This window comes from Antrostomus carolinensis, unplaced genomic scaffold, assembly GCF_000700745.2.
Source record: "Antrostomus carolinensis isolate BGI_N321 unplaced genomic scaffold, ASM70074v2 scaffold6886, whole genome shotgun sequence".
NCBI classification, from domain to species: Eukaryota; Metazoa; Chordata; class Aves; order Caprimulgiformes; family Caprimulgidae; genus Antrostomus; species Antrostomus carolinensis.
Genome location: NW_010321125.1, coordinates 102261 through 128338, shown reverse-complemented (window position 1 = coordinate 128338; position 26078 = coordinate 102261). Strand labels below are relative to the sequence as shown.

Here is a 26078-nt window from a genome sequence, read left to right as displayed (position 1 = left end):
AAAATACATTACAGTCATGTATGCAAATAGATAGGTAGTTTTAAAAGTTCTTGAGTAATATTTGAAATATGCTACTAGAATTACAAATCACATTTGTTTTTTTTTTTCTATGAAATTCTATTCTTACAGAGCTTTTGGAAAAGTCACTTGCACTTTTAAACAAAAGTCAAGAGCTAACTGAATTCATAGAAGAATTTAAATGTGAAGGGCCAAATGCAAATCCGGAGCTGATTCAGGGAGCCCACAGCAGCTGTTTGAAAATTGACAATCTCCTTGAAATGCTGCAAGACAGGAGGCGACAACTGGACAGATTTCTGAAACATCAGCGCCAAGGACTGGAGCAAGTTCTCCAAATTTGTTTGTGGCACCAACAAGAGAACCAGGTAAGACATACAATATTAAGAGAAGCCACAGTTTAAAAAAAAAAAAAAAAAAAATCTAGCAAATGTTTTACAGTAGAGACTCTTACAGAAAAGTAGCTCAAAAATATTTATTAGGCAAATATCCCTGCCCCACTTTTGTTTGATGAGATCCTAACTTTTGAATATTTGACTCGTTTGATGAGATCCTAACTTTTGAATATTTGAATATTGAATATAACAGCCTCATAATTTATTTTACTATAACTCTAATGTCTTCAAAAGCACTATTTCCATTATGTGGATCCCTCTTATAAGCTATCAAGATGCTTCGAACCAAACTATATTCAGAGGAAAATGTTAGAAATTGTTAGAAGTAGTCTGTTCTGCAGGCAATAACTTTGCCTGTGAGGTTGTTTAAGATGAGAAGCACCTTATCCGAGAAGCACAGCTCTTTGTAATTTTGCATAGAGACAGCAAAATTGTTGAGGTACACAAGCAAGCTGGCAGCCTTGTTTCTGGATCACTCAATATCGGTAGCTGCCAGAAACAGGACAAGAATTACTTATTTAATGATTATACATTAAAAAAAACAGATAAAAATAGTATGGTCTTATGCAAGCATCATAAACTCAGTGTGTAGTTATAAAATAATAGATGAAAAAACCACCTGAAAAACATGAACTACAACATAGGAGGCTATATCTATTTCTGTGTGAATCATTAGAAACCATTTAGTGCTTGCTTAGAGATACATATAATTGCTGCTGTTACTGTTTTTTATTTTTTTTCAGTGTCATCACATAGCTATACCATAAAAGAAAGATCCTCAGAAATAAATGTTGTTTCAATATAATGTATTCTAATATTTTTACAACAGCTTCAATGGAACTTTCAGTGTCACTCTAACTCACTGTATTGGAAATATGTCCTAGTTCATCTAGAAAAATGATCCTTTCTTTACATTAAAAAGGATTAGATTAGGTACCATTACATGGTCAAAAATCACATTGTCTGAGATGTTAAATGTCACAATTTCATAAAATTTACCAGGGAATTCTACTTGTCCTCATCACATAAGGGATAAATATTTGGGAGTAGCCAGCTAGAACTTGCCCTAAATTAGCTGGGATTGAAAATACTGTACAGTGAATTTTGTGTGTGTATTTGTGTGTGTGTATTCCATTTCCTTCCAGGTATGTGCTCACATCACAAAGAGTAAGTATAGAAACTGTTTGCTGGCCAGTTTCCTGATTGTCTGAAGAGAGTGGCCAGTATTTAAGTACCTGTTAGTTCATACCTGCATCCAGTTTGAGGCTGGTATGCACATGGAGGGACAAATTCAAATAATCTTTTAATATTGTTCTTATCAGAATATACTTGTTTACTATCTGCATTAGACTCAAACCTGGTATAATGTATGATTTATACATTTATGGACAATTAATTTGCATGCACCATGGACAAAGAATACATTCACATGTAATTATAATTACTGAAAAATTAACTTTTAGACACTTTATTTTTCTTTGTCCTCTAACATATTATGCATATGTTTCTGAGTAATGACAGAAATTAAACTCTCAAAGCCTCTCAGCACATCTGAAAACTAATATTCCAATCTCTGTACATGGACTGAACTTCTATTGATATCTAATGGTGCTACATATGCAAGAACAGCTTATTGAACTCCCACTGACATAAATGGGAGTTCAGGGGATACAGAAAAAGCAGAATGCTAAAGATGAGTTATGCTGTGTGAGATCTAAGAGTGGATTCGCATATTTTAAAAAACGGACAATTGCTGTTAAATTTTTCACTGACAATTTTTTTTATTATTTTTTTTTAGGTAACATCTTGGTACAAGAAAAATATCAGAGATTATTTTTGCAAGCAGAACTTAGGCTCCTCTCTATTGGAAAATGAAGAGTTACTTCAAGAGCTTGAAGAAATGGAAGTCAAAGTGAAGGTAAGAGTATGATAATTGATTGGTGAAGCAACTTTAAAGATAAGTAGCAAAATGTGAACTCAGGCATTTAATAAGCACACATAGGAGCAGATACTTAGTATGTATACATAAGTTATATATTTCTATATGTCTAAATGAGATTTTTTTTTCACTTTACTTATTTTAATATAGACCTCCATGTTTCTCAGTGTTTTTCTCATTTGAGACATTAAAAGCTATTGATAAGGTAAAAGAAGAGTAATCCTTGATGTTTATTTGGCTTTTCAATTTAGTGATCAAGTTCCAGATTGGTAGTTTATGTATTAAACTATGTTGCAAGAAAATAAAAGCAATTTTATTAGAATATTACCAAAGTTTAATGTTCATAAAGAATAAAAAGCCAACCACTTCTACCGTAATTCATTGTCACTGAACTGTGTACATGATTTGAAGAGGTATTTGCCTGATTAGGAATAGAGGTAATGGAAAATACTGTTTTCATTCTGAATATCAGTTTTTCAGAGAATAGATCTGTTAAAAGCAAGATGGCATTAAAGACAATATTGGTATTAAAAAAGATAGTATTTGTATAGTGTAGATTCCATATATTTAGAACCTTTCTTTAGGTAACTCAATTTTACTATAATCAGGTAAGTGCTGTTGCTGGGTCATGATCATTCCTTATTGTACCATTTTCTAGCAATTGAAACCCATATGAACAAGCAGGCCTTTTTCATCCAAAAATCTTTCAACAGAAACAAGTGTCTTTTAAAAAGTTATTGTGTTGATAGCAACTAACAGGTTCATGATTGTTCACAGTTATTTTTTCTTGTAAGATTTGTAGTTAAGTGTCACGTTTACCTGTTGGCATAATTTAGTTAACTGTTTCAGAGTTGTCATGTAAACAGAATACAATATTTCTAATGCTTTTCCAAGCAGCACGTCAGAAAACAAATTTTCTTAATCTAGGGAAGATGAGTATGAAAAGATGAATTCTGCAGTAAAGCCTGAACAGACCTTTGGCACAAGAAAAACAGAAGATAAACAGTAAATGACTAAGCCGTGAGGTGTTTCCAGAGAAACAGGGACCCACAAAAATATTTGAGGTGTCCTAAAGTATTGCTGAATTTTTGAATTAGCCAAATGGTCATTAATCTTTCCAACGTTTGATGTTGAAAGGCTGTTCTAATTTCCTGTCTGAATTAGAAATGATACTGTAAGTGCAGAAAGGAGAACAATATGCATTTTCTTTTTGTATAGAAATCAGTCCTTTTGATGATTGAGTATCCAGAAGCTAACTTACAACCATAACACTTACAGTTTCACCTAACAGTTGCTATTCCCTAGATTATATGAGATCATTTATATAATCTGAATTGCTTTCTTCCCCTAAAGTAATTAAAAAGTGTTTAGCATTAAACATTTTTGTAACGCATCCATGTGAATTATGATGTAGAATGTCTTACCTTTAGCCTACTGTTGTTCTTACTAGCAGAATGTTCTAGCAGAGGGAAATGAAATTCTTGGAGTGGATGTTACTGAACATGTTGGTTATGCTTATGATGTACAAAAAGAGTGGCCAGGTTTAACTGCATACTACAAATATATTTCAGAATGCTGAGTTACGGGGCTTTGTGCATTAGTTTTTACATCTCTGAACTGCAGATGTGGAGACTAGAATAAAGAAGGATCATGGCATCTTGATTTTAAAATTCAGATAAAGTATACCAATCAAATATGTATTCCAGTAAATATTTGTTAGATAGCAGAGATTAATATTAGATGTAATAACTGCACAAAGTAGTGTTTTACATGTATAATTGGAATACATTGAAATACAAAACAACCTAGAAATGAACTTGTCATCTGCTCACAGATTAAGCAAAACTAGATTTATAAAATATATTGTGTCTGAACATGAAATTCCCTAAATCTTTGGCATCTCACAGGCCTTCAGCAGCTGATTACTGATATGAAGTATTTTGACTTCGTACGTATTTGGGAAGTACAATGCTGTTGTGGCAACTAGTCACTCTGAGAAGCTATTGACTAATTCCATACAGAAGTTGCAGGGAAGGCCAGCAAAGATCTAGGTACAATACTAAAAACATTATTTTACTAGTGCTGGAAACAGAAATATTATTTCCTCTGTGTTCCCATACACGGGTGCACAAAATTGCCTTAAGCTGCTTTTCTTGTAAAATTTTCATTTCAGTTGGCCATACAACATGGTATTATTCTCCAGGGTTACTACTTTCTAGGATACAATCTTTCATCCCATTAATGACACAAATTCCTGATAAGTCTGGAATTACAGTCAGCTGTTTTGTTCAAATGAGCCTACTTTAAAAAAAGGTTGTACGCAATCTCTGTAACTGACCTTTCCTAATTATTACATAGCACTCTGCTACTTTTTGTGCAACAAGAAACTTTATTAAGCAATGACTTTATATTTTCTTCCAAATCACCCGTGAAGCTATTAAAGAATATATTTAGGAACAGAATGTTTTAAAAAATACAGTACTAGCAATTTATCTAGCTTTCTGTAAAGCAAAAATCTGTAATTCCCAAAATACGTTTTTCAGGCTGCCTTCAGACCAAAAGAATATTGTGATGTAAAACAACTCTGCTACATCTGTGCAACCTAAAGTACTTTGCAAACAATGACAGTATCACTGCAAAATGACACTGAGTACTTGTAATGCAATCTGCTATAAAAACATGCAATAAGTTCTGCTTTTGGAGCTCTAGTTTGTCATAGATTTTATACACATGTGATTACCACACATTTGGATATTTACTTGACACTTCCGTGGTACAGAGACATTAGAATTATTTTCTGTTTGTTTGATTTTTTTGTAATTTGAGATTTTTCTGCAAGGACTAACATTCTCCCTGAAATCAATAGTCACTATATGAATTCTAATATGTGACAAAATTGTAAACCACACATAAAAATATTGACAGGTTCACATGGAAAATTATGAGGGGAAAAAAATCCACCAAAAAATCCCCACTATACATAGCTATGGTACCATTCTATGTTATCTGTAAATTTTTAGAGTAGAAATTAAGTCCATCTTTTCAAACAGAGAGACAAATAACTATATTACTGCTTCAAAATTCCTTCACTTGTGTATACTGCAGCTTTGAGGGTAGGGCGAAAAGTTTCTTTGTAATAGACATGAAGAACATGCGTAAGTGTTCTCATAGGGAGTAAGATAGTGGCAAGTTCTGATATCTAAACAGTTTCACGCAAAGAAAATGCACATGTGTTTACTTACATGTATTGTTGCATTAAGATGAACAGGAAAAATAATTTGCTTAAATTGTTCAGAGGCTAGCCTAAGAAAAATTTATAGGATTAGCACCTTATTTATGTGACTGAGGTGAGAGAAGAAAGCAGAATGGTTTATTACATTCTCAAGTTGATATCTTATCTTGAACTTCACCTTGCGAAGAGGTGAAACCACTGAAAACATTATTGCTATCTTGTATACTAATCGAAGGCAAAAGTCTTTCAGATATTCATATGGTCTAAATTATCAATGTACCAATGTACCCAATTAATCAATTACAGGCAGAAGTTGGGCTTAGACAAAGTTCAGTTGTGAATGTTTTTGCAGTATGAGAGAAGGGAATAATTTATCATATATTCTGAAAGTGACATATTTTATTTTTATACTTAATTGGCTTGTGGTTTAAATGCTGCTCTATTAAATGGAACACAATCTGAAGACAAATAAATATGTGGTTTTCTTACGTTAATCCTAGAATGTTCCGCAAAGACAGTTTTACACAACTTCTAGGTTTTTAATCAAAAGATAGAATTTTTAAGTTATGTTTATGGTATAGATCAATACAGCCCTTTTATTCCATAGTGTCCATATCAAGATAAAGTTGGAAGCATTTCTACTTCCCCCACCCCCCCCCACCCCCCAGGCTTGTGCTGGATATTTTTGAAGGCAGAAAAATTTCTAAACTTTTACTTAAAACCACAATAGTTTTACTTCATCAGTTTTAACACTCTTGAAAAATAATTAATCAAGGAACCTAGAAAGAGCTCATTTTCACTATGGAATAGTGAAAGCAAATGTTTAGAAAACTTACTACTGTGAGCATAGTGGCATGAGCTAAGGAGTCACATTGAGTATAGGCACATACAATGCAATTTGTCTTTAAGTAGGTCAGAGGAATTCACAAGCATTTATTGACAAATTGAAAAGTCAGAGTAATAGTAGGCTTTGTGTTCCTTTCCAGGAAAATGGCTAACAATTTTTGTAGTCCTGAATGACAGATTTTTACAAATTTAACAGATAGAAGGCTGAAGGACATAAAAAACTGTCAAAGATTTTTTCCACTGAGTTTGTATGTCCTGTTAATGGAAATTATAGGTGTAGAAATATTTCCTTATAAATAGAAAGCTGAAAATGAAATTGTCGCTAGTGATTGTGCAAGATTGTAATGTTCATGGAATATTATAAACTATGAATTATTATAATAAATTGGTTTTGTGAGCTTGTGTGAAAAATTAGATGAGAAGCTCAGTGTTTGGCTGCAAGGTGCAAGCCAAAAAGGTGAATCCATCCAAACCACCACAACGAGGCTGAGTGCTTTAAGATCACCTAAAAGCTGCCATTGGGCACCTTGTACCAAACAGATTTATGAATGTTGTTACAGTGAAATCCTCTTACAGGAAATAATTTCACTACAAGTTGAATAATTTTCTTATAATTAGCCTTACCTGCTGTAATTATAATTTACACACTGCAATACAGTGAAACAATTTATAACTTTTTTTATTTTTCTGTATCTGCTTCTAAGCTAAATATAGACAATTTCCTTTCCTGTTGCATTAAAATATACATTTTTTAATTCTTGCATAAATTATTGTTTTTATTTATTATATGAATAGCATATAATAATAAATGAGGATGCATATATTCAACTGCACTTTTTTTTTGCCTTTTTCAGTTTATTATTATTGGTCCTGGTTAAAAATTCCCAGCTGCAGTGTTGTTTTCTAATTCTCAGAACATCTATATGTTTAAGTGTAAGTGAAATTTGGATTAGAATCTGATCATGAATGCATTTGGTGCCAGTCATTCCAGCTGCAAGTATTGGAAGATGTTGACATTGTGGTGCTGATACAATTGGATGTCAGGAGTCCACATCTTTATCATAAATAGGCCAATTAAGCTGTGTATGTGGAGAGACTTCCTTACTATTTTTTCCCAAGTTAAATTCTTCAGGTAAAAAGGAACAAATACAGCACAGCAGACTAATTATCCTGAAAATCCTCATGATTGCTGAGTATGAGGGCAGAGAGACAAAGATGGGACTTGATGAAAAGGGAATTGTGCATTAAATACAGTACAGGGTTTCACTTAATTAAAAGTACAGGATGAAGATTATTGCATACAGCTCTCATAAGTCATCATTATTTTAATTTGAAAGAAAAATTTAAAATATCAAGAAAGTTTTTACTGTAGCTGTTTAGCAGTAATAGACAAAATGAAAAAAAAATCATTCCTTTTATTGTTTTCTTATTAAACCACTTAGAATCTGGTTGAAATATTTTAACGCTATTGAATTATTTTATGTTGGCTTTTTAAAAAAAAAAAATTGGTGATACTATAATAAAAGTTAAAAGCAAAAGTAAATTTAACATGAAAAAGCTAAATATAGCATTAACACAGATCTATTTTTAGATTTAATGCAGATTTTTACAGCTGCTTAGTTTTTCTGTTGCAGAAAGATGGAGAGCATTCACCACAGTGGAAAAAAGATTTACAAACACAGCAGGATTGCTGTAATTTTCATTTACCTATTCATAAGATTTTCAGGATAAAGGAATATGTTGCATTGCACAGAAATAGGATGCCAATCAAATAATCTGTAATCTGAGTCATTTCTGCTAATTCAGTGAAGGTATTAGCAATCCATTTATTAGCATGGTCTTTTAAAATTTTTCCTCCTCAAAAAGCTTACTTAATGCCTAAATAAGCTTTAAGATCCTTTAAAATTGGTTTTAATTTAATTAAAATTTTCTTGTTAAAATCTCATTTAGAGTCTCATTTATCATATAAAAAGAGCATCCTTTTTTCCTCAATTTTGCTAAAATATTTGTCTCTGCTATAAACTGCAGCAGTTAGTATCACAGACTAATTCACACAGAAAAGTTCATCACTTAATATACCTTGGTAGTTGTTTTTTTAGAGAGATTAAAGCTATTTTTATATAATTAATGATTATGAGGCTATTGCATTTCTATGTATTGACATCACACCATGCATCACCTTCCTTATTCCAATGGGTTTGTTCATATTTTAAAATTACTTTCGTTGCCCATGTCAGTACTCTCTATTTCAGCTTTAGTTCATGTGCTCTGAAGCTGCAGAATTGAATCCAAAGTTCAAACCAAGAATGTACAGGCAAGGTCTGAATGCATGTGTTTTCCATTTTCAGATGCGTTTTTCACTGACCTGCGAGTAATGTTAGATCTTTTTCCTGAATTGTTCAAGTTAATCTAGAATGCAGTAAGGAAACTGGTCCTTTCCATTGGAATTGCCATGTACTATTTAAGCTTGGCTATGTTGAGCAATGGCTACGTTGGGAATTGTAGAGTGTCTCTCACTTGTTAGTTGCTGGTCCAGATCTCAGCTATACCAATAGGGAGGGAGAGATAACTGCATGCTGGAGAAGTGTATGTAAAACAAGTTGCTGATCTCTTTATAACCTAAAGAAAATAGTGGGACTGTATACTGTAATAGTATTTATCACAGGTAAAAAAATGTAGGAAAACCCAGTTTTGTTCATGAGGCTTAATCTCCAAATTTAATGTATAATTTGAGTCAGTACACTAGAAGCAGAGTTCAGGATGTATAATTGAAAAAAGAAATAGGAGTCAAGTAGACATTCAGTTCTGATTGGCTAAATATGCTTTCAAGTGGTGCAATGCAGACAAAATATCTTCATGCAAACTCGTATTGCTTCAAATGAATCCATTTTATAGCTCCTTCGTTTTAAAGTACCTAGCTCAATTAAGTGTCAGTAATGTTTCTGACACTGTGGCTTGAAATTCAGAAGTATGATCTTCCTTTTTAAAGCATCTTTGATCCCTTGCTGCCACTGGGAAGGTTCATGGTCAGATAAGGCAGAGATGTGTTTTGAATGGATTTGTGTTTTTGTGTAGGAAATCAGGGAAAATGTGCAGTGGAGACTGTCAAGGACGATAGCACACCTAACTGCAAGGGAGAGGCATTTGGTTTAATTGATTATGAGACAGCTCTCAGCAGAAATTGCATCACAGGAAGCAGCTGTTGTCTAGGCAATATTTTAATTTGTTCTTGGTTAAATAGTTGTACTTAAGGGGCTATTTGTCATGGTAGTGTGGTCATACCCAGTAGAAGTTTATTGTCTTTATGTTATCCAGACCGTTTTTCTCAGCAGACACACTAGTAACTGCTACTTCTGCCTGTGAAACTGTGTCCAATAATTTAGAATGCCACCTCTGAAAAGACTGTCATGAAAACCATAATTTGCTGAGAAATCCCTCCTAGTAGAAATACTGTTTTAAATGCTGATAACTTGCAACCTATAAATGCAATACATGTTTTCCAGTATTTATGTTTTCCAATATTTATATTACTATTGTGCAAGTTTATTACTTTTCTGGGTGTAGTTGATTAAAATGGAATTTTTCCTTTTAGGAATGGAATTCCACTGTGGAACAACTGGAAGCTGAAGCACTTAAAATCTTGCTTTCGGAGGACTATACAGAAAAAGAGCATCTAAAGCTTTCAAATCAGAAAATCTGTCTGCTGCGAGAAGAAGTATGCTTCCACATGGAAGAAAGGAAAGCTCTGCTGCAAGAGGCCAATGACTTTTTTCATGCTGCTGGCAAGGTTGGTAAGAAGCCTTGTCTGTAATAATAATCTGATAATACAACTGTCAGTGTGCTCTTGAAAGCTGATATACATGGGATTATGCAAGCAGTGTTTGCTAAACAATTTGGAATGGAAAATTACAAATCTGATGACCTTTTGCCTCAAACTTCTATCCAAAATGGCAAATGCTTTTTTTTTTTTTTTTTTTTTTTTACATATATTGAGAACACTTAGTTTCCAAAGTAAGTAATTTGGGAAATATTTGCCAAAAATGGACTTTAAGATCATGGGCTCTGTCATGATGGTGTTATGCTGTATAAATATACAGGAGCTGCTCTAAAATACCTGAGCTATTTCAGGCTAGAATGAATACCAGAATCAATGTCTATACTTGCAGTGATCTCCACAGGGGCTATTTAATAATCAGATATAAGAAAAATCAAGGACAATATACAATTCCTCATACCAGGCACATCATATACTACACATTCTAGACAAGATGTAACGCCAAAGTGACCAGTTAAAAAAACACATAACTCCCTTAGTCACAGCACAAATGATGAATTAAGGCCCACACCTATACTGAGGTCAGCAAGATAAAGTGTAGGCAATAATTTCTATTTCTGATGTGCTCATATGGAGCAGCAGTGATTCGGATTCCAGAATTAGATTCTTGCAGCTTTCACAGGAAAAGGCTAAGAGGGAGTTACCTGTTTACTGAATTCTATTAATTGTTTGTTTTATGTAGGTTGTGCTTAGGTACAAGCAGCCTTGTCTAGTATGTCTGTTTAATTTTCTGCTCTTCCTAATCTTATGTGATGAAAATGAGTAAATCATTGATGATCAAGAAAAGGAATATTTTAAAACTAAATTTTTACTTTTTCAAAAATCAAGTCTAGTAATAACTACTTGTATGAAAATTATTTTCATATTTGGTCATTACTTCTTTTACATCCTAATTATGATACCTTTTTCTTCTATAATATAAGCTGTTTCTCATACTTGAATACTTTAATACACTTTCAAGAGTTCTGTTCATAATTTCTTTTCTTTTTTTTTCATTGACTCTAATGTGAGCATGAAAAGAATACTCTTGTAGACTTTCTCTTCAAATCCCTGTGCCAAAACAAAAATATCAGATTTTTTTTCTTCACTCATCTTCTAGGTAATGAAGGCAGGCAATCTATAAGCATCTATATAGGCAAGGAAAGTTCAATAGCATATGATTTTTCTATCCAGCAGACAACAAAATCCACAGACAGATGTAATAGAGTTTATCTTTTAAAGAAGAAATGAGCTATTGGAACAATTTACCATGGTTATATTAGTTTTTTCATAACAGAAAAGTGGATGATATTCTTTAGTTAAATAAAAAATTTAGTAATTTGTTTGGCTTTCTATATGATAAAAGTAAGTTATGTTATTACATTCTAGTATTACTACACAACAATTTGTTAAAGGAAATTTATTTGAGTTAGAACAGAAGGAATAAGCAAAGGACACTCTATCTCATCAGTCTTTGATGTCAGTGGAGAACTTATTCAAGACTCTTCCAGCTGTGTGCTTTCAGATCAGAGCACTATCTTTTAAAAAATGGGTTGTCAAATTTGTTGCCTTGATTTGGGGCACAAAGCTTTTGGAACATTAGGTCTTTAGGCAGTGGTGCTAACCAACTACCTGTTACACTGAAGTTAAAGAAAACAAGGGTTTGTGTGCTTTTTGGAAATACTAAGCGCTTAGACTCTGCTGTCTGAAGGTGACCCATTGAGTTTTAAGTCTTTGATAATTTTGAAAATCAGGTGCTACATCTGAAAATTTTCCAGTGAAAAGGAGGACCTCAACATTAAAGACCAAACTTAAAAAAGTGAAATCTCTCTGTTTCTGTTTTACAACAAACTAGTTCTTCAATGTTACATACATCAAGTAGTATTAGTAATGCAAAATTTTTTTCTAAAACCTTTCAGTTAGAAGACTAGTTAGAAAAGTGTATATTTTAAGGTGTCTAAAGACCTTAATAGTGTTTTTGTATTTTTTAAGCATATTGTTTGCAGATCATTTATAGGAGCTTTAAAAGTAGGTCATTTCCAAGGATAGCTCCAGCAACAATCTTCATACCTCTGTTAAATGCGCTGAAAAAAACAAACTTAAGTCTTTGCCTGCACTATTTAATTTTTTTTTTTTTTTTGAGCACGAGGTGGGGCTGTAATCACATTTGTCTTTAACCTACGCTATGTTCCTTCAATATTTTTTTAACAACATGTAAACAACACTTGATGAGGAAATTATTTACAGGCCCTTGAAGTGAAAGATCTCTTTTGCTCCAATAAGTCTGATCTTTCTTGATTTCATTTATAATGAGGAATCTGAGATGGGCTGATGGAAACAGTGGTAAAAACGCTGATAACCAACCCCCTTCTAGTTTGGACAAGCAGCTACACAAATATAGATCTGGTTTTGAGAGCAAAGGTAACATCTTTTCAGAATATGGGGCTGTGCTTTGTGGAAGTACCTGCTGAAGAAAGCACTAGCTCAGATGTATCGCCACAGCATGCTGTTACACCTGTTACATGTAAGAGTGAACGAAACACTGAAATTAAGATCAGAAAAGAGACATTTTCAGTTGTTCTCAGAGTATACTTGAACCTCTGGACTGTCTTTATGTGTAAAATGAACACAATTAGCAAAATAAAGTATTAGTTGTTTTGAAATAACTTAGAGAACTACTATTAGATCTTGTGTATCTCGTAGTCATTTTAATTTTTAATGAATTCAGGAAAATAAAACCACAGAAGTATAGCACTTGCATTGTATTTGTGCTCTTAAATTCTGGCGTACACTTACTTGGCTACATTAAGCAATATTTTTCTGCATGTTTGCAAGCTCCTTGGCTCTTTCTAAGCTTTCCTTTAAATACTAATCCATCTCTACGTCTATGTAGTTGCCTTCAGTCAACCCGTATCTTCAGCATGTTGGTGCTCATTTACAAACCTTAGAGCTTGTAAGTCTTTTGTCATTTTTGCTAGCGTATCTGTTGTTTTTTCCTACTAATCTTCCATGATGAAATGAAAAAAATCCCTGTTATTAGTGTTAAGCATTTAGATCACTAATTATAACTTTCCTGCATCTTTAACTTGTGAATATATGAGTTGCAAATATTTTTCTGTTATCAACTGATAGATCAAGTGATACAATTTCTAAAATCATGTCATTTAATCTATGCTCTGATACCACAGTGGCATGTAGACAGAATGCTTTCCTCCTCGTATTCTGTTGTGTATACCATAATATGCTTATGCTTATAAAAAAAAACAAAACAAAAAAAAACAGAGATATATACATATGCCAATTCTCAAAAAGAACCTGAGATAGAAGTAGAAGGCTGGCTTTGTATGGATTGTTTAATGTGGATTTGGTTGAGCTCTTGAAAGTCAGAATTTAAGGCCTGATGTTGCTCTTCTGTGCAGAATAGGAGGGGTATAGAACTACCAATGGCTGCAGTGGCTGCTAGGGAAAAAATCAATCCAGATAACACCTTCCTGTATCCAGACTTCCTACTTGCAACTGAAATTGAACATTAGGAAACAAATCTTTGCTTATGGTAGCAGACTTGATTGGCATAGCAACAGCACTGACAATGCAGGCAATGCAACCCAAAAATGGTCTATCCTTGAAGCTGCAAATTGATGAATATGCAAAGCGCTCAGATGTGTTTAGGAAGAGAAGCTGCAGACAATACCTGATATGTTTTTTTCCATGCTAGTTTTCTAAATAGTTGTTCCATTGCCACTCTGTTCATGTTACCCTTTGATAGATGTAATTATGGCAGTAATATATACCTTTTTGATTTATTAATTTTAAATTTCCCTACTGCTTTTTAGCAAAAGTCAAAACACATTCTTGCATTTACTTAGTTAAATATGCTAACTAGTAATACTTATAATAAGTCTGACTGAAATGCTTATAAATCCATAATAATTCTTATACAATTCATAACTTTCCTATGACTCTTTAATATTCTTAAGTATGGTCTGAAGACTAGAATTCATTATACAGAACCTATTACACAAAATAAATAAATTAAATGAATTTCACTTGGTTCCTATGTTCTTGTGAATTGCCTCTATTTACAGAAAAAAAATATTTGAGATTTGTGTAGGTCCATAAATCTATGAGTTTCCAAATATGGTTGTAATTCCTGTCTTTATCTGAAGTTTATGGCCTTTTTAATACTTAGTGATGACTAAAAGGATTTAATGTTTTAGGAAAAGTTTTTTTTCTGGATATCTTCAATTACACTTTTTCTTTGATGTAGAGTTCTTGTTCCTGGAAAATTTTCTTTGTACAGTAAAGATATCTTTTTTAAAAAATGATGAATCCTTTATTCTGCAAGAAAAAAATCTGACAAGGACAATAAAATAGTACACATATCCTATTTTAATCCATTGTGTATTGATATTGAATTAATTTTACTCATTCTCTTCTTAATTTTCCTTAATTTCTTTTGCGTAGATGTCAGTTGTTTGAGAGGGTTCAAGCACCTCTACTTGCTATTTTGAGTCAGCAATATGGGGTTCTTTCTCAGCTGCTGAAATCTTGGTTTATATGCTGTATGTAAGCTGGATCATATTGTACGCCTGCAGTCAGAAATTTCACTTTTCAACTTTTTATGAGTGTAAAACCCTGCAGAAGTCTTTAAAGTCAAATTTGGTCTGCCTCAAAGTTCTTTTGTTTTCCTGATGTAGTAATTTTAAAATTGACATAAGGAAGGATAGTATTTTAGCATCTATGCAGATTTCTTGTCTCTCAGAATTCTTCTCAGTGGTGAACTGAGGCTTTAGGAGCAATATATTTTTGGACTGTAAGTCTGCAAAATTATTAACTGAACTAAAGCTTAGATTATATATAAAGATTTGTAAAGTCAGAACACAAGTTTGGTATTGTACAAACAGTTGTTTTCCTTTTAAAAATATGTATACAGAGCAGTCCATGTTATAGTCACTATATTTTAAATTTGTAACATAAATGGATAGGTTCAATAATAAGTTAATACTATTAGACATTGTCTATTGCTTTGATTTGTTTAGATGTCATGTTTTTCTAGTGTTTAGAACAACAGAAATAAACTGTGTAAGACAATACAGTGCTACTGATATGATGCTCATTATGCACAGAGGGTTTCGGCACGTTTCTATTTTACTAATATTAGTATTTAATAACTTTAATAAAGGAGTATTGCAATGTTGTCCTTACTCTATCTAAAAAGACAGGAGTCTTTTTAGAGTAGTTTTTTCACTTTCTTCTGGTATTTGAATGAGAAACTTCTTGCACTGAAGGAAGACAGAGAATAGATACAACAAAACCAAAGATGCATATGTGCTTACCAGAAAGCTGAGGAAATGATCTTTAAGGTCCTTTCCGAACTATTCTATGATTCTGTGAAGATCAGAGCCTATATTTTAAATTTTTGGTATATTTAAAACACTAAAATGAAGAATAATTTTGGTAAAACTCTTTAATTAAAGAGTGTGCTTCAGTAAAACTTTGAGTGCTAATGCACTGTATTATTCTTGTTATTTTTTTTCGGCTTCAATCTTTAAAATTGGCCTGATAATTGCTGAAAAAATTGAATTGTTTTAAATTCAAAGAGTAATTGTGATTTTGCATGCCCATACTTAGATTAACTTTTGTTGGATTATACCTGTGTTTTTCTGACACCTGCAAAGTCAATATCACAACCTAAATTAAAAGAATTGCTTTTCATTTCTGAAGAAATGTAAAATGTTAAATGTCCATTGATCATCTATTTATGTAAAAATATAAATACGTATTTTAAATAGCAATACTGACAACAGAATTTTTTTTTTTTTTTTTTTTGCAGGTACTTGATGGTCTTGAAGGTATTGAGAATTACCTTAAAATCTTTAATTCAGAAGACTCACATTTGCCTATCTTGACAATGAATTATGAGGAATTAAAGGAAGCAATTAAAGGTTCCGCAGCAAGTACCTTGCAAAAGGGACAAACTTTGGTTAATAAAGCAGATTCTCACAGGTATTCTGTCCGTTTTTGCAATTCTACTGCATTTCTCCACATCAACATGTTGATTTATAACTCAACTAGTTAGAATAAGACTGCTTTTAGAGCCAGTGTGGGTAACTAAGTAGGAGTGCATTTAAATGACCTGAAAATCAGAGTTTCTGCTATACTTATCTGTTGGTATTTATGTAAACCAATCTCTTTAACAAAGAACTTTAGGAAATTCTACATGCTATTTGTAAGAGTGGTGTCAAACAGAGGAGTGGTATGTTAGGGCAGTGTTCAGAAACAATGGTTTAGTTGACATTTTGGAAAAGTAAATCTATGCAAATGAAAAAATACCAATGGCTATGAACACTCCCTGCTTCCCAATGTAATGCTTTTAGAATTTTTTTAAAGTCATCATTTTAGCAATTACAACGTGATTTGATGCAAAACAAATACAGATGTTAAGCCAAGTGCAGAAAATGTAAAAGTTTCTTCACTTCTTAGTAGTTTTAATTCATGAATGAAATATTTTTTTTTTCTTCAAAAGCTTTTGTTAATTTCGGTGATGGTGTACTCCACAGTTATTATTTCTACACTGATGTAAAGCATAACTTAGAATCAGTCCTAGTGGTTTAATATCTCCTACTTTTCAGGTCTTAGTAGGAGGCTGGTGCAGTAAGAATGAAGACCATTTATACTAGTGAGTTCTACTTCAAAGACAGAACAGATGACCGTGGTTGATGGCTGGCTAGTGGTCAGCTTAGTGCTACCTTCCCATTACATGCTTATGTCCTTAATTTTTCCCGAGCTTTGAATAGCTTGAGTTCAACACAGCAACTGAAATTTTAGATAAGATCATCATTTCATCTCAAGACCTTGCAAAATATTTTATCTAAAGTGCCTTCATCTGTCACCCCAGATGTAATTGTCTTGAACCTAACAAAGGGACAAAATAGAAAATTCAAATAGAAAGTTGTTTCGGGAACACATGCAGCTATTGCTGCTATGCAATAACAGTAACAGCTATTGTTACTGCTTCAGCATCTCCTGATATTCTAATTAAATGAAAAGGAAGGGATTTTCCTCGGTGAAACTTTGATTCCTAAACCAACCATAGTTCCAGAACACATGCTTCTGTTCTCTAGGACTTGATGTTCTGCTAGACATTACCTCAACAGAAGCAGATGTGTTTCAAATTATGTCTGCACAGCATTGATTAATGTGTAGAAACACTAAAGATCTTGATAGAATAAATCCCTAAAATAACAAGTAATTAATTTTCTTTCTTCCCTACTGAGAGTTTAAAAAAATTTTTAAACAGTCCAAATCGGCAGTAGGATAGTAAGATATCATCGCTACACATCAAGAAGTATGGAATACATTTGTCAAAATAACCCTATCAGTAATTTCTGGTAAAATTCAATAAAAATAGGTCATGCCACAGGCAGATCTCCTGTGTGCCAAAGCACTGTTCAAGATATTCTGTAAATAAATAAAGAAGGTAAGACTGCTGCCTAGGAGACATTATAATTTAAAAAACGGCAAAGCGTTACAGCCAAAGCAGCTGTGATTTAGAGAAGGAAGGTGAAATCCAAAACAGTATCAATAGGCATTCTCACTAGAAAAGTGTTTTGCTCTTTCTAAAGAACAGTGAAAAATCTCAGACTCTAATATTTTAAATGTCTACTTGCATCATAAAAATAAATAAGCTCATTTCTAAAAAAGCAAACACAATATTATGGCTTTTCAGTTTTTCCCTGCAGCCGTCAGGCCTCAATGTCCAAATGTAGTGAATTTGCCATATATTTCAAGGAGCAGTGCTACTACTTCTGTGCAGGTGGAACACTTTATATTCCTAGGAATGGGTTTGAGGATTACAGTCATGGAATAATTTAAACTGTGAAGGAACTCTGCCCTCACTTGGTGCAATTCCTTGCTCAAAACTTGTCAGTTAGATTAGGTTGCTCAGGGCCAAATTCTTAGTATATCCAAGGATGGAGATTTCATAGCTTCTCTGGGTAACTTGTTCTAGTGCTTAAGTACTCTCCTTGTGAAACATGTTTTTCTCATATCTAGCCAAAATTTCTGTTGCTGCAACTTGTAAATATTGCCTCTTGCCCTTTTGCAGTACACCTCTGAAAAGACTCTGATCATGTCTTCTGTATAACCCCACTTCCTCACAGATAATGAAAAGAGAGCAATTAGATCACCTTTCTGTAGTCTCAACAGAGTTCTTTCAGCACCCCCTTGTACATCATATGCTCCCACCTCCAACCATCTTGGTGACCTCTGCTCAATTCACTCGAGCTTATTTGTCTGTCTTGTACTGCGGGGTCCCAAACTGGACAAGCTGGCCTCCAGATGCAGTTTCACATGACCTTAACAGAGGGGAATAACCTGCTGGTTAGTCTCTTCCAGATGCAGCTCAGCATGAGGCTAGTCATCAGTGCAACAAAGATGATCCTGACTAACATTTGACTTTTTGTACACCAAGACAAGTCTAGGGGTTTTTTTGCCTAACCCGTGGCTCAGAATGCTCTCAACCAGTTCATAAGCCTAGTAATGGTGACACAGTGAGTTCTGTCAGCAAATGTGGTAAGATGTTATATTCCAGAATATTAATTTCACACAGAAATGTTCACATTTTGAAAGAGGAAAGAGAGGGGCCTCTCTTTGTCATGTATAAGCCACTGTGCTATCCTTAAATGCTGACCCAGTGATTAACCCACATGGTCAAGATTTATATGAACAGCTGAGAGTCAAAGGAGGAAGATTTGGACAGAAAACAGAACTCCCATTAAGACTAAATCCTGATTACTATTTTGTTCCCCTTATTCCATAATTCACTGGTAGTCTTAACTGCCCTCACAGACTTTTCGTTTTCTTTAACTATCCAGACTGGAAATCCTGAGGGACTTGGGCAGTCACAATTTGAAGGCAGTGAACAGTGTGGATCTGAAAAACTTTAGGTATCTTTTCAAAAAGCTGCTTTGCCCTAAGACAGAAAAGTATAATCCAAAAGTGAGATACGTAGCTGCTAAGTGTTTGCATTATGGTAGGATCTTTGAACTAGCTGGCAACAAGTAAAAATTCATGTGGAATTTGAAAATAGCTGCCAGCTCCCAGAAGGAGTAATTGGAGTGCAGTAATTTTAGAATTCCTTCATCATTTGTGATAGAAAAGGTATTGCACGCTCTGCTACTCGCATTACTTTACTAGTTTTAAAAAAGAAGCAAGACTCCAGTTTTTCAGACAATATATTTATTAATAAGAAGGAATCATCTGACCTTGCTCGGGTTGGGTTGATTTTGATGAGATGATGCCCTGAATTGCACCGTATCTTCTGAATGAGGATACTGGAAAATGTATTTTTAATGCAATATCAAAGCGACTGCCATGTATAATACTGGTTTAAATGCACTAAGAGAAGATGGAGTACTTGAACATTAAAAGAATTAAAATGTACATGAATTTATGCATCCACATTATTTTGCTATTTTAATTTTTAGAGTACCCAGAAATAAGCTGGGCAGTTTATATGCATATGATAAGACAGCTCTACTAGTTTTTGATTTACAAATCTAATACTGATACCCTCACATTGAGGGAGGAGTATGTTTAGGGCTAGTGATGCTGACCTCAGTGGTGTAATTGGAAATCCAACTCACAGTAAAAATGGAGACATATGATGTTAATTCTGTCCTACTTTCAAATCTTCTTGAGGCATGTTGCAGCCTTATACTAAAAGACAGTCCAAATAAATGCAAATGTTGGAAGTGTTCACATTGGAAGAGGAATAGATTATAGAAAAGTGACAGAAGGCAGTTCTTTCTTGTAATCCTAGAGTGTTTCAAAACTAAAATATTGGTAGGTCTAATTTTTGAGATCTCATATTTTTAGATTAAAACCAGCTAGAAATACAAGAGGAGCAAAACTTTGTATGTAATAAATCTAAAAATATTATACAATCATTAAATTTTGTTCATTAAGAGAACGCTTGTTACTTTGCCAGCCAATTACCTTGCCTATAAGAACTGTCTTTATTTTACTGCTGTTTTAAATTTGTTGTATTAACTCATAACAAACTAGTGATACTTTCAAAGATTTTGAGATTTAAATTATGATTTTCAAAACCTATAAATCTTATTCTCTTATAGCTTTTTTTTAAAGGAGTGGTACTAGTAGAGGTTTTTAAACATACCTCTTTTTAAGGAGTACTGAAGTAAAGGAGTGACATTTTTAGAATTAAAGGATAAAGCACAAACTAACAGGTTTGTGAAGAGTAATTTCTGAAGAGTAATTTACAAAATCTGAAATCACTTACTCCCTAGAAAGAACTTAAAATTTAGTTTCTCTTTGGAGAGAGATTCTTGGATCAGATTGAAACAGAATGATCTATTCTAATACCATAATTCATCTTAGGAGTGTAGAGTAAGGTTTTTCTTTGAGGTTGCAGAATTTAACTCTAAGCCTGATCTGAAAGTGAGGAGAATTTTTTTTTTTTTATTTTTGAGGACAAAGATGGAAACCTTGAATTAACCTTCATTAACCTGTATTAACATAAGTTTCTAATGAGACTAAACTAATGAAAAACCTATTTAGGACATTTTTGTCTTACAAAAATTCTTACGATGAATTAATTTAAGTAGTAAAACAATTGATATGGGGGTTTCTTTTTTTAATATCAAAACTTCAGATCTTAATTGTATGTGGTAACCTGTTTACAGTTTGAAGAGGACTGCCTTAAGTATTCAGATCGTGAATTCCTTCCCTGCTATTAAATGTTTTAAATTATGAGACAAGCTAGAGTTTTGTAAATTTATGTTGTCTTTTCTCCTGTTAAAACAGCATCTTTGAAGGAATGTTTACTTAGAATGTATATGACATTCTTTTTCCAGCTACTGTAAAAACACTGAAATATTTGATTGAATCACAGAATGGTTTGGGTTGGAAGAGACCTTAAAGATCCTCTGGTTCCAACCCCCGTGCCATCATCAGGTTGCCATCAGCATCCACTAGACCAGGTTGCTCAAAGCCTCATCCAACCTCCCTTAAACACTTCCAGGGAGGGGACATCCACAATTTCTCTGGGCAACCTATTCTAGTATCTGACCACCCTCACAGAGAAGAATTTCTTCCTAGAAATTGAAATTTGAAAGTCCAAAGAAAAAAAAAAAATTGAAGTAGAAGTGATATGCTTTAGATAGCATAAGTAAGGTTCAGAATTATTAGTAAAATGAGGTATTTCTCACTGAATCAGGTTATCTGGCGTATGAATCTAACTTAAGCACTGGTGAGAAATGATTTGTTTGGAAATGTCACTCCTGTGTTCCACTAATTACCAATTTTGGATTTATTTTAGTATTCCTCTTGGTTATTTTTATTTTGAGGGTCACAGTTTAGAATTTATAAGTTCCTTGTCATGCAAATCAACAGAAAAGTTTGGGGTTTTTTTAAGTCATTATCATCCTGATTGTTGAGCCAAAATGAGAAATAACAGCAGTTCTGCTTTTTCATTTTAGCTCTTGGGTGACAGGAATTCAGAAAATGATGGAATATGTTAAAAAAAAAGTAGATCTATTAATCAAGCAGTGTCCAGATTACAAAGAATTTACTTTGAAGAAACAACAATGGACTGCCTCACTTGAGGATCATCTAAATAAGGTACATGATAACACATCGTCATCTTAATGCATTAATGAACAGCGCATTGCACTTCCGTAATTTAGCTATGTGGATATTAAAGTTGATTCAGATAATTTCAAGTAATATATTGGTTTGTTAGCTCACAGTTGTAGTTAGAATGCTGAATGCTGTTGTCAGTGCAAATGAACCTAAAGCTGTTCTGAAAAATGTAGCCGTTTCCATGAGACCATTTCACCACTGATCTTCAATAAAGCATGGATTTACTTAGATAATAAGCTATTAAAATTCTTTCTTTTGGAAAAGAAGTGAGCAATCATGGGTGTGCAGGTTTCCTATACTGTTTTTATGCCTTCTGTTTCATTTGACTGAAGATAAAAATAGAATTGTGGCGAAATTGAGGGTGACTATGAACTGCAACATGTTGTCAGTAAGACTGAAGAAGAGTAGATTCTGGTCACTATAAAAAAATACCTTTATTCATTAAGATACCAATGCATCAAGGGCATTACAGCCTTCTTTGAGCTGTTGAACGTTCTATAGTACTGCAGACTTTTTTAATGACTTGTCAGAGATGCAACAGACACATGGCTCCTAAATAAGATTCCATGTCTAAATTCAAATTACAAATATAATCTTTTAACAAGGTTCATATCAAGGAAATCCCACAGCATAGACCAAAAAAGTAAATCAAATTTAATGACTGAATAATTAAGTCTGCAAATGGATATTTTATAATATTTGCATGGTTTATAATGAACTATTCTGAAACAAATGGGAAGTAAATTTGCCATAGATTGGTCCCTTCACATTCAATTTATGTAGAAGAGGCCTTGTGGAATTAGAACACAGTGAAAATATTGTGGAGTTTTGCTGAAAATAAAAGATTTGCTGATTGCTGCTGTTGGTCTTGTAGAAATTATGTCACTAGTATATTGTGGATCTTAAGCTAAAACTACAATTCATTTAATTTTTACACAAAATTTAGACCCCAATTTTGACGTATGTTTTTTTTCTGCAGCTTTTGTAATCACTTTGTTCCCAGACTTGCGTTAGAGAACATTTTGAAGATTTGAGTCACAATACATGATCTTTCATTACAATGATTAGTGCTTATTGTTATATTTCTACCTAGCAAAAAGCTTTTCATTGCAACCTTCTGCTAATGTAAAGTATCCCAAATAATCTGGTGCTAAATTCAACTGCCCCTGAGCTTCATTTAATACAGTCTGAACCTCAATCAGCAGCCACTTCTTAAAATAAATAGTACATGTTAATTCACCTGTCTGATAATAATGATACACACTATGTCTGGTATCATCTGCTTCTGCTTTTTATAATCTGTTTTGTTACCCGCATGCATATATAATGTCTTACAGTGGCAATGAAATGGAGTTGTGTACATGTGTCTGTTCAAAAATAGGTTTCTTAGCTTGGCAGAGAAGCTTTAAATATACTTTCTGAAACAAACAAACAAGCAAAAAAAAAAAAAAAAGAAGCATAATACAAGTATTTCTGCCAAGTTTATAATACCTAGATTACAATGAACTTGTGCCTAACTGAAATAACAAGCCTGGGATACTTAGGGTAAAGGAAAGTGCTATCAATAAAATGAGAGACTTAGAATTTTCTCTAGGAGAAATAGTAGAATTTTCTTCCTTTATATTTTAATTTCTGAATTTCTCTGAATTATGCAAAGTACATAATCTAAATGCCAACAGACAAGTTTGCTTCACTTTTTTCAATACAAAATCATGTTTTATACTGTTTTTATATTGTCTATTTGTATAAATTAACTATATAAATAATGCTTTCAAATAAAGGTATCGCAGTCAATTAAAAAAATCACCCCAATGCTTGCAGTTGCTATGGAGATTGGTTCATATTTGTCTGAATCGGAAAGAGTTTTGAACAAACACCTTGAACTGGCTAAACAAACAAAGGTAAAAAAAAAAGAAGCTTTAACAATGTTAAGTACTTTTAGAAATAAATGCATGCTGCATGTAGTTCTAAATAACGTGAAAGGCTGAGTTTCTTCCATAGTTTTGGAAAGAAAATGATTCTATAGTTTAGTTTAAAACTGTAGTTGATGAACAAAACCACAGATAACTTTACAAGTCAGTCCTTCTTGTGTCATTGGTTTTCCCCATTGCCTCTATCTCATCATGTTATTTGTTACTGGCTCAGGATCCCAGTATTAACCCTTGACAGGAAGACTCTTCAAATGTGGATTGCTACTCCTACCTGAGGCATCAAGTTCAAAAATTGTCTAGACAGTCAGAGGCAAAGAAAACTTTTCTTGTGGTTTGTTATACCAAATAAAAAGGATAAATCAGCAAAAAAAGAAAAAAAGTAGTTCCCAGATAGAGAAACTTTGAAGGGGGCTGTGAAGTTGGCATCAGATATCCATTGGTCATGTAGGGAATGCAGCCGTGGTATGAAAGCACTGCAGCACTCAGCTCTGTAACACAGATGAGGCTATTTTAAAGTCACATCCAGGGCCTTTCCAAATCCTGTAGCAGAACTGTGGTATCTGAAAGTGGCTTAAAACCTCCATGGTCTTGACACAGGTGCATATTTCATGACTAAGCTGAACAACAGGGCAGTATGTATTTTAGGAGTATCCTGTATTTTAGGAGTTCTTAAAAGTCCATTACTCCTATGGAGTTATTTTTTATTTCAGGCAACAGTTTATGGAACCCAAGAGCTAGATCTGTACAGTATTTGTAGAAATAGAATTAACTTTAAAGAAATTCTGTAGAGTGCATAGGAAGAATCTAAAACATTCAGCAGGTGAACAAGTGCCCCTTTTTGTTCCACAAGACGATATAATAGTTCTTAGTATTTTTTTTTTTCTGCCAAATTTTTGCATGCCAGGGTGTTACCTTATTTTTTTGCAGTATACAGTCTGCCCTGACAATAGTAACTTCTCCTACCTAGTCTTTCTGTGGGTTGAGATATAATAGAGTTTGTGCTCTTGGTTGAATGCTAGAGGTAGATGTGCTAAGTGGTATTGAGTTAAATATATAAAAGTAGATAAGCACATAGATATATGAAGCTGTGAGTTAAGACAGTGAATCTGAAAACCAGAATCCCATCTGGATCATGGAAAATGTTAGTAAGTCAGCTCTTGCTCAGACAGCATACTGTGACTTTCTTCTTGGTCTGAGCAGTTGATACAGTAACAGCTAAGACCCACTATTTGATCTGTCTGATTTCTGCACATATGCTGCATGCAAGAACATTGGTTTGGGTTGGAATGCAGGGCAGTCTAACTTGACAGGTAGGGACTAGTCTGGAGCTGGGAAGCAATTATTGATTCAGGAATGAAGGCATGCGTGAAACTAAGATTAATAAAGCAAAACACTAAAGGATAGGCCTTAAAACAGTTACAGCAGTAGCCTTATGAGGACCTAGTGCTTCTGGAATCTCATTCTAGAGTGGACAGCGAGTTCTCCTGCAAGAACTGAGTATCAGACAAGCAGTTCTGGCTGTCAGTGTTCCCATATGGAACGCTTATGTTTTCATTCTTACACTGTTAAGTGGTTTCCTTATTTTGAATACTGAGATTCCTACTTTTTTTCTATTCAAAATAGCTATTTTAATAACTTCATCCATAATTTTTAGTGTTACAATATTACAGGAAAGAATGGTTATTTTCAGCATATGATGTCCATTATGAACTCTTCAACTAAGTAACTGAATTATACGTTAAGAAAGAAATGCTAGTGAAAATAACATTGATATGAATGTTCGTGAGTCCTTTTCAGTCATTACACATATTGTTCTATGCTTGTATCCTCAAAGGAAATTTCACATGAACTCGATGCAGCTAAGAGAATCATCAAAGATAAAGATATGGAGGAGCTTGAACCCGAGCAAGTGGCAACTTTTTCTAGCAGAACTGACTTTATGAATGAAGAACTGAAAAAAATTGAAAAAAATATTAGTTCAAAACTAGAAATTCTAGAAACGTATGTGACCTTTTTAAAGTCAGCTACGGAGGTACAGATTACTTACTACTTCTTGCACTAGACTGAAAATCTTACAAGTGAAAAATGTGCTTTTAGCTTGCTAAAACAAATCTTGTATATGCTATGTCATGAAAGCACTGCAAGTCTTTGTAAACTCTTTTCTGCTTTAAGGAGAGATCTGTTTCATCAGGGCAAGCAGCCTTGATCATTGAACTTGCATCAACATAATGACTAATCTATG

The 26078-nt window shown here is 33.5% G+C and overlaps 1 protein-coding gene across 1 annotated transcript in view; it reads left to right on the top strand.

Annotated features, from left to right (window-relative positions):
• Positions 1–26078, top strand: part of CCDC141 (coiled-coil domain containing 141) — a 79505-nt gene that overhangs the window by 25086 nt on the left and 28341 nt on the right. Inside the window, exons 5-11 of the mRNA XM_010169802.2 lie at positions 130–383; positions 2209–2328; positions 10020–10214; positions 16075–16247; positions 21743–21884; positions 23687–23806; positions 25671–25868. Of these exons, the coding sequence (XP_010168104.2) occupies positions 130–383; positions 2209–2328; positions 10020–10214; positions 16075–16247; positions 21743–21884; positions 23687–23806; positions 25671–25868 (1202 nt within the window). The remainder of the gene's footprint in view (positions 1–129; positions 384–2208; positions 2329–10019; positions 10215–16074; positions 16248–21742; positions 21885–23686; positions 23807–25670; positions 25869–26078) is intronic.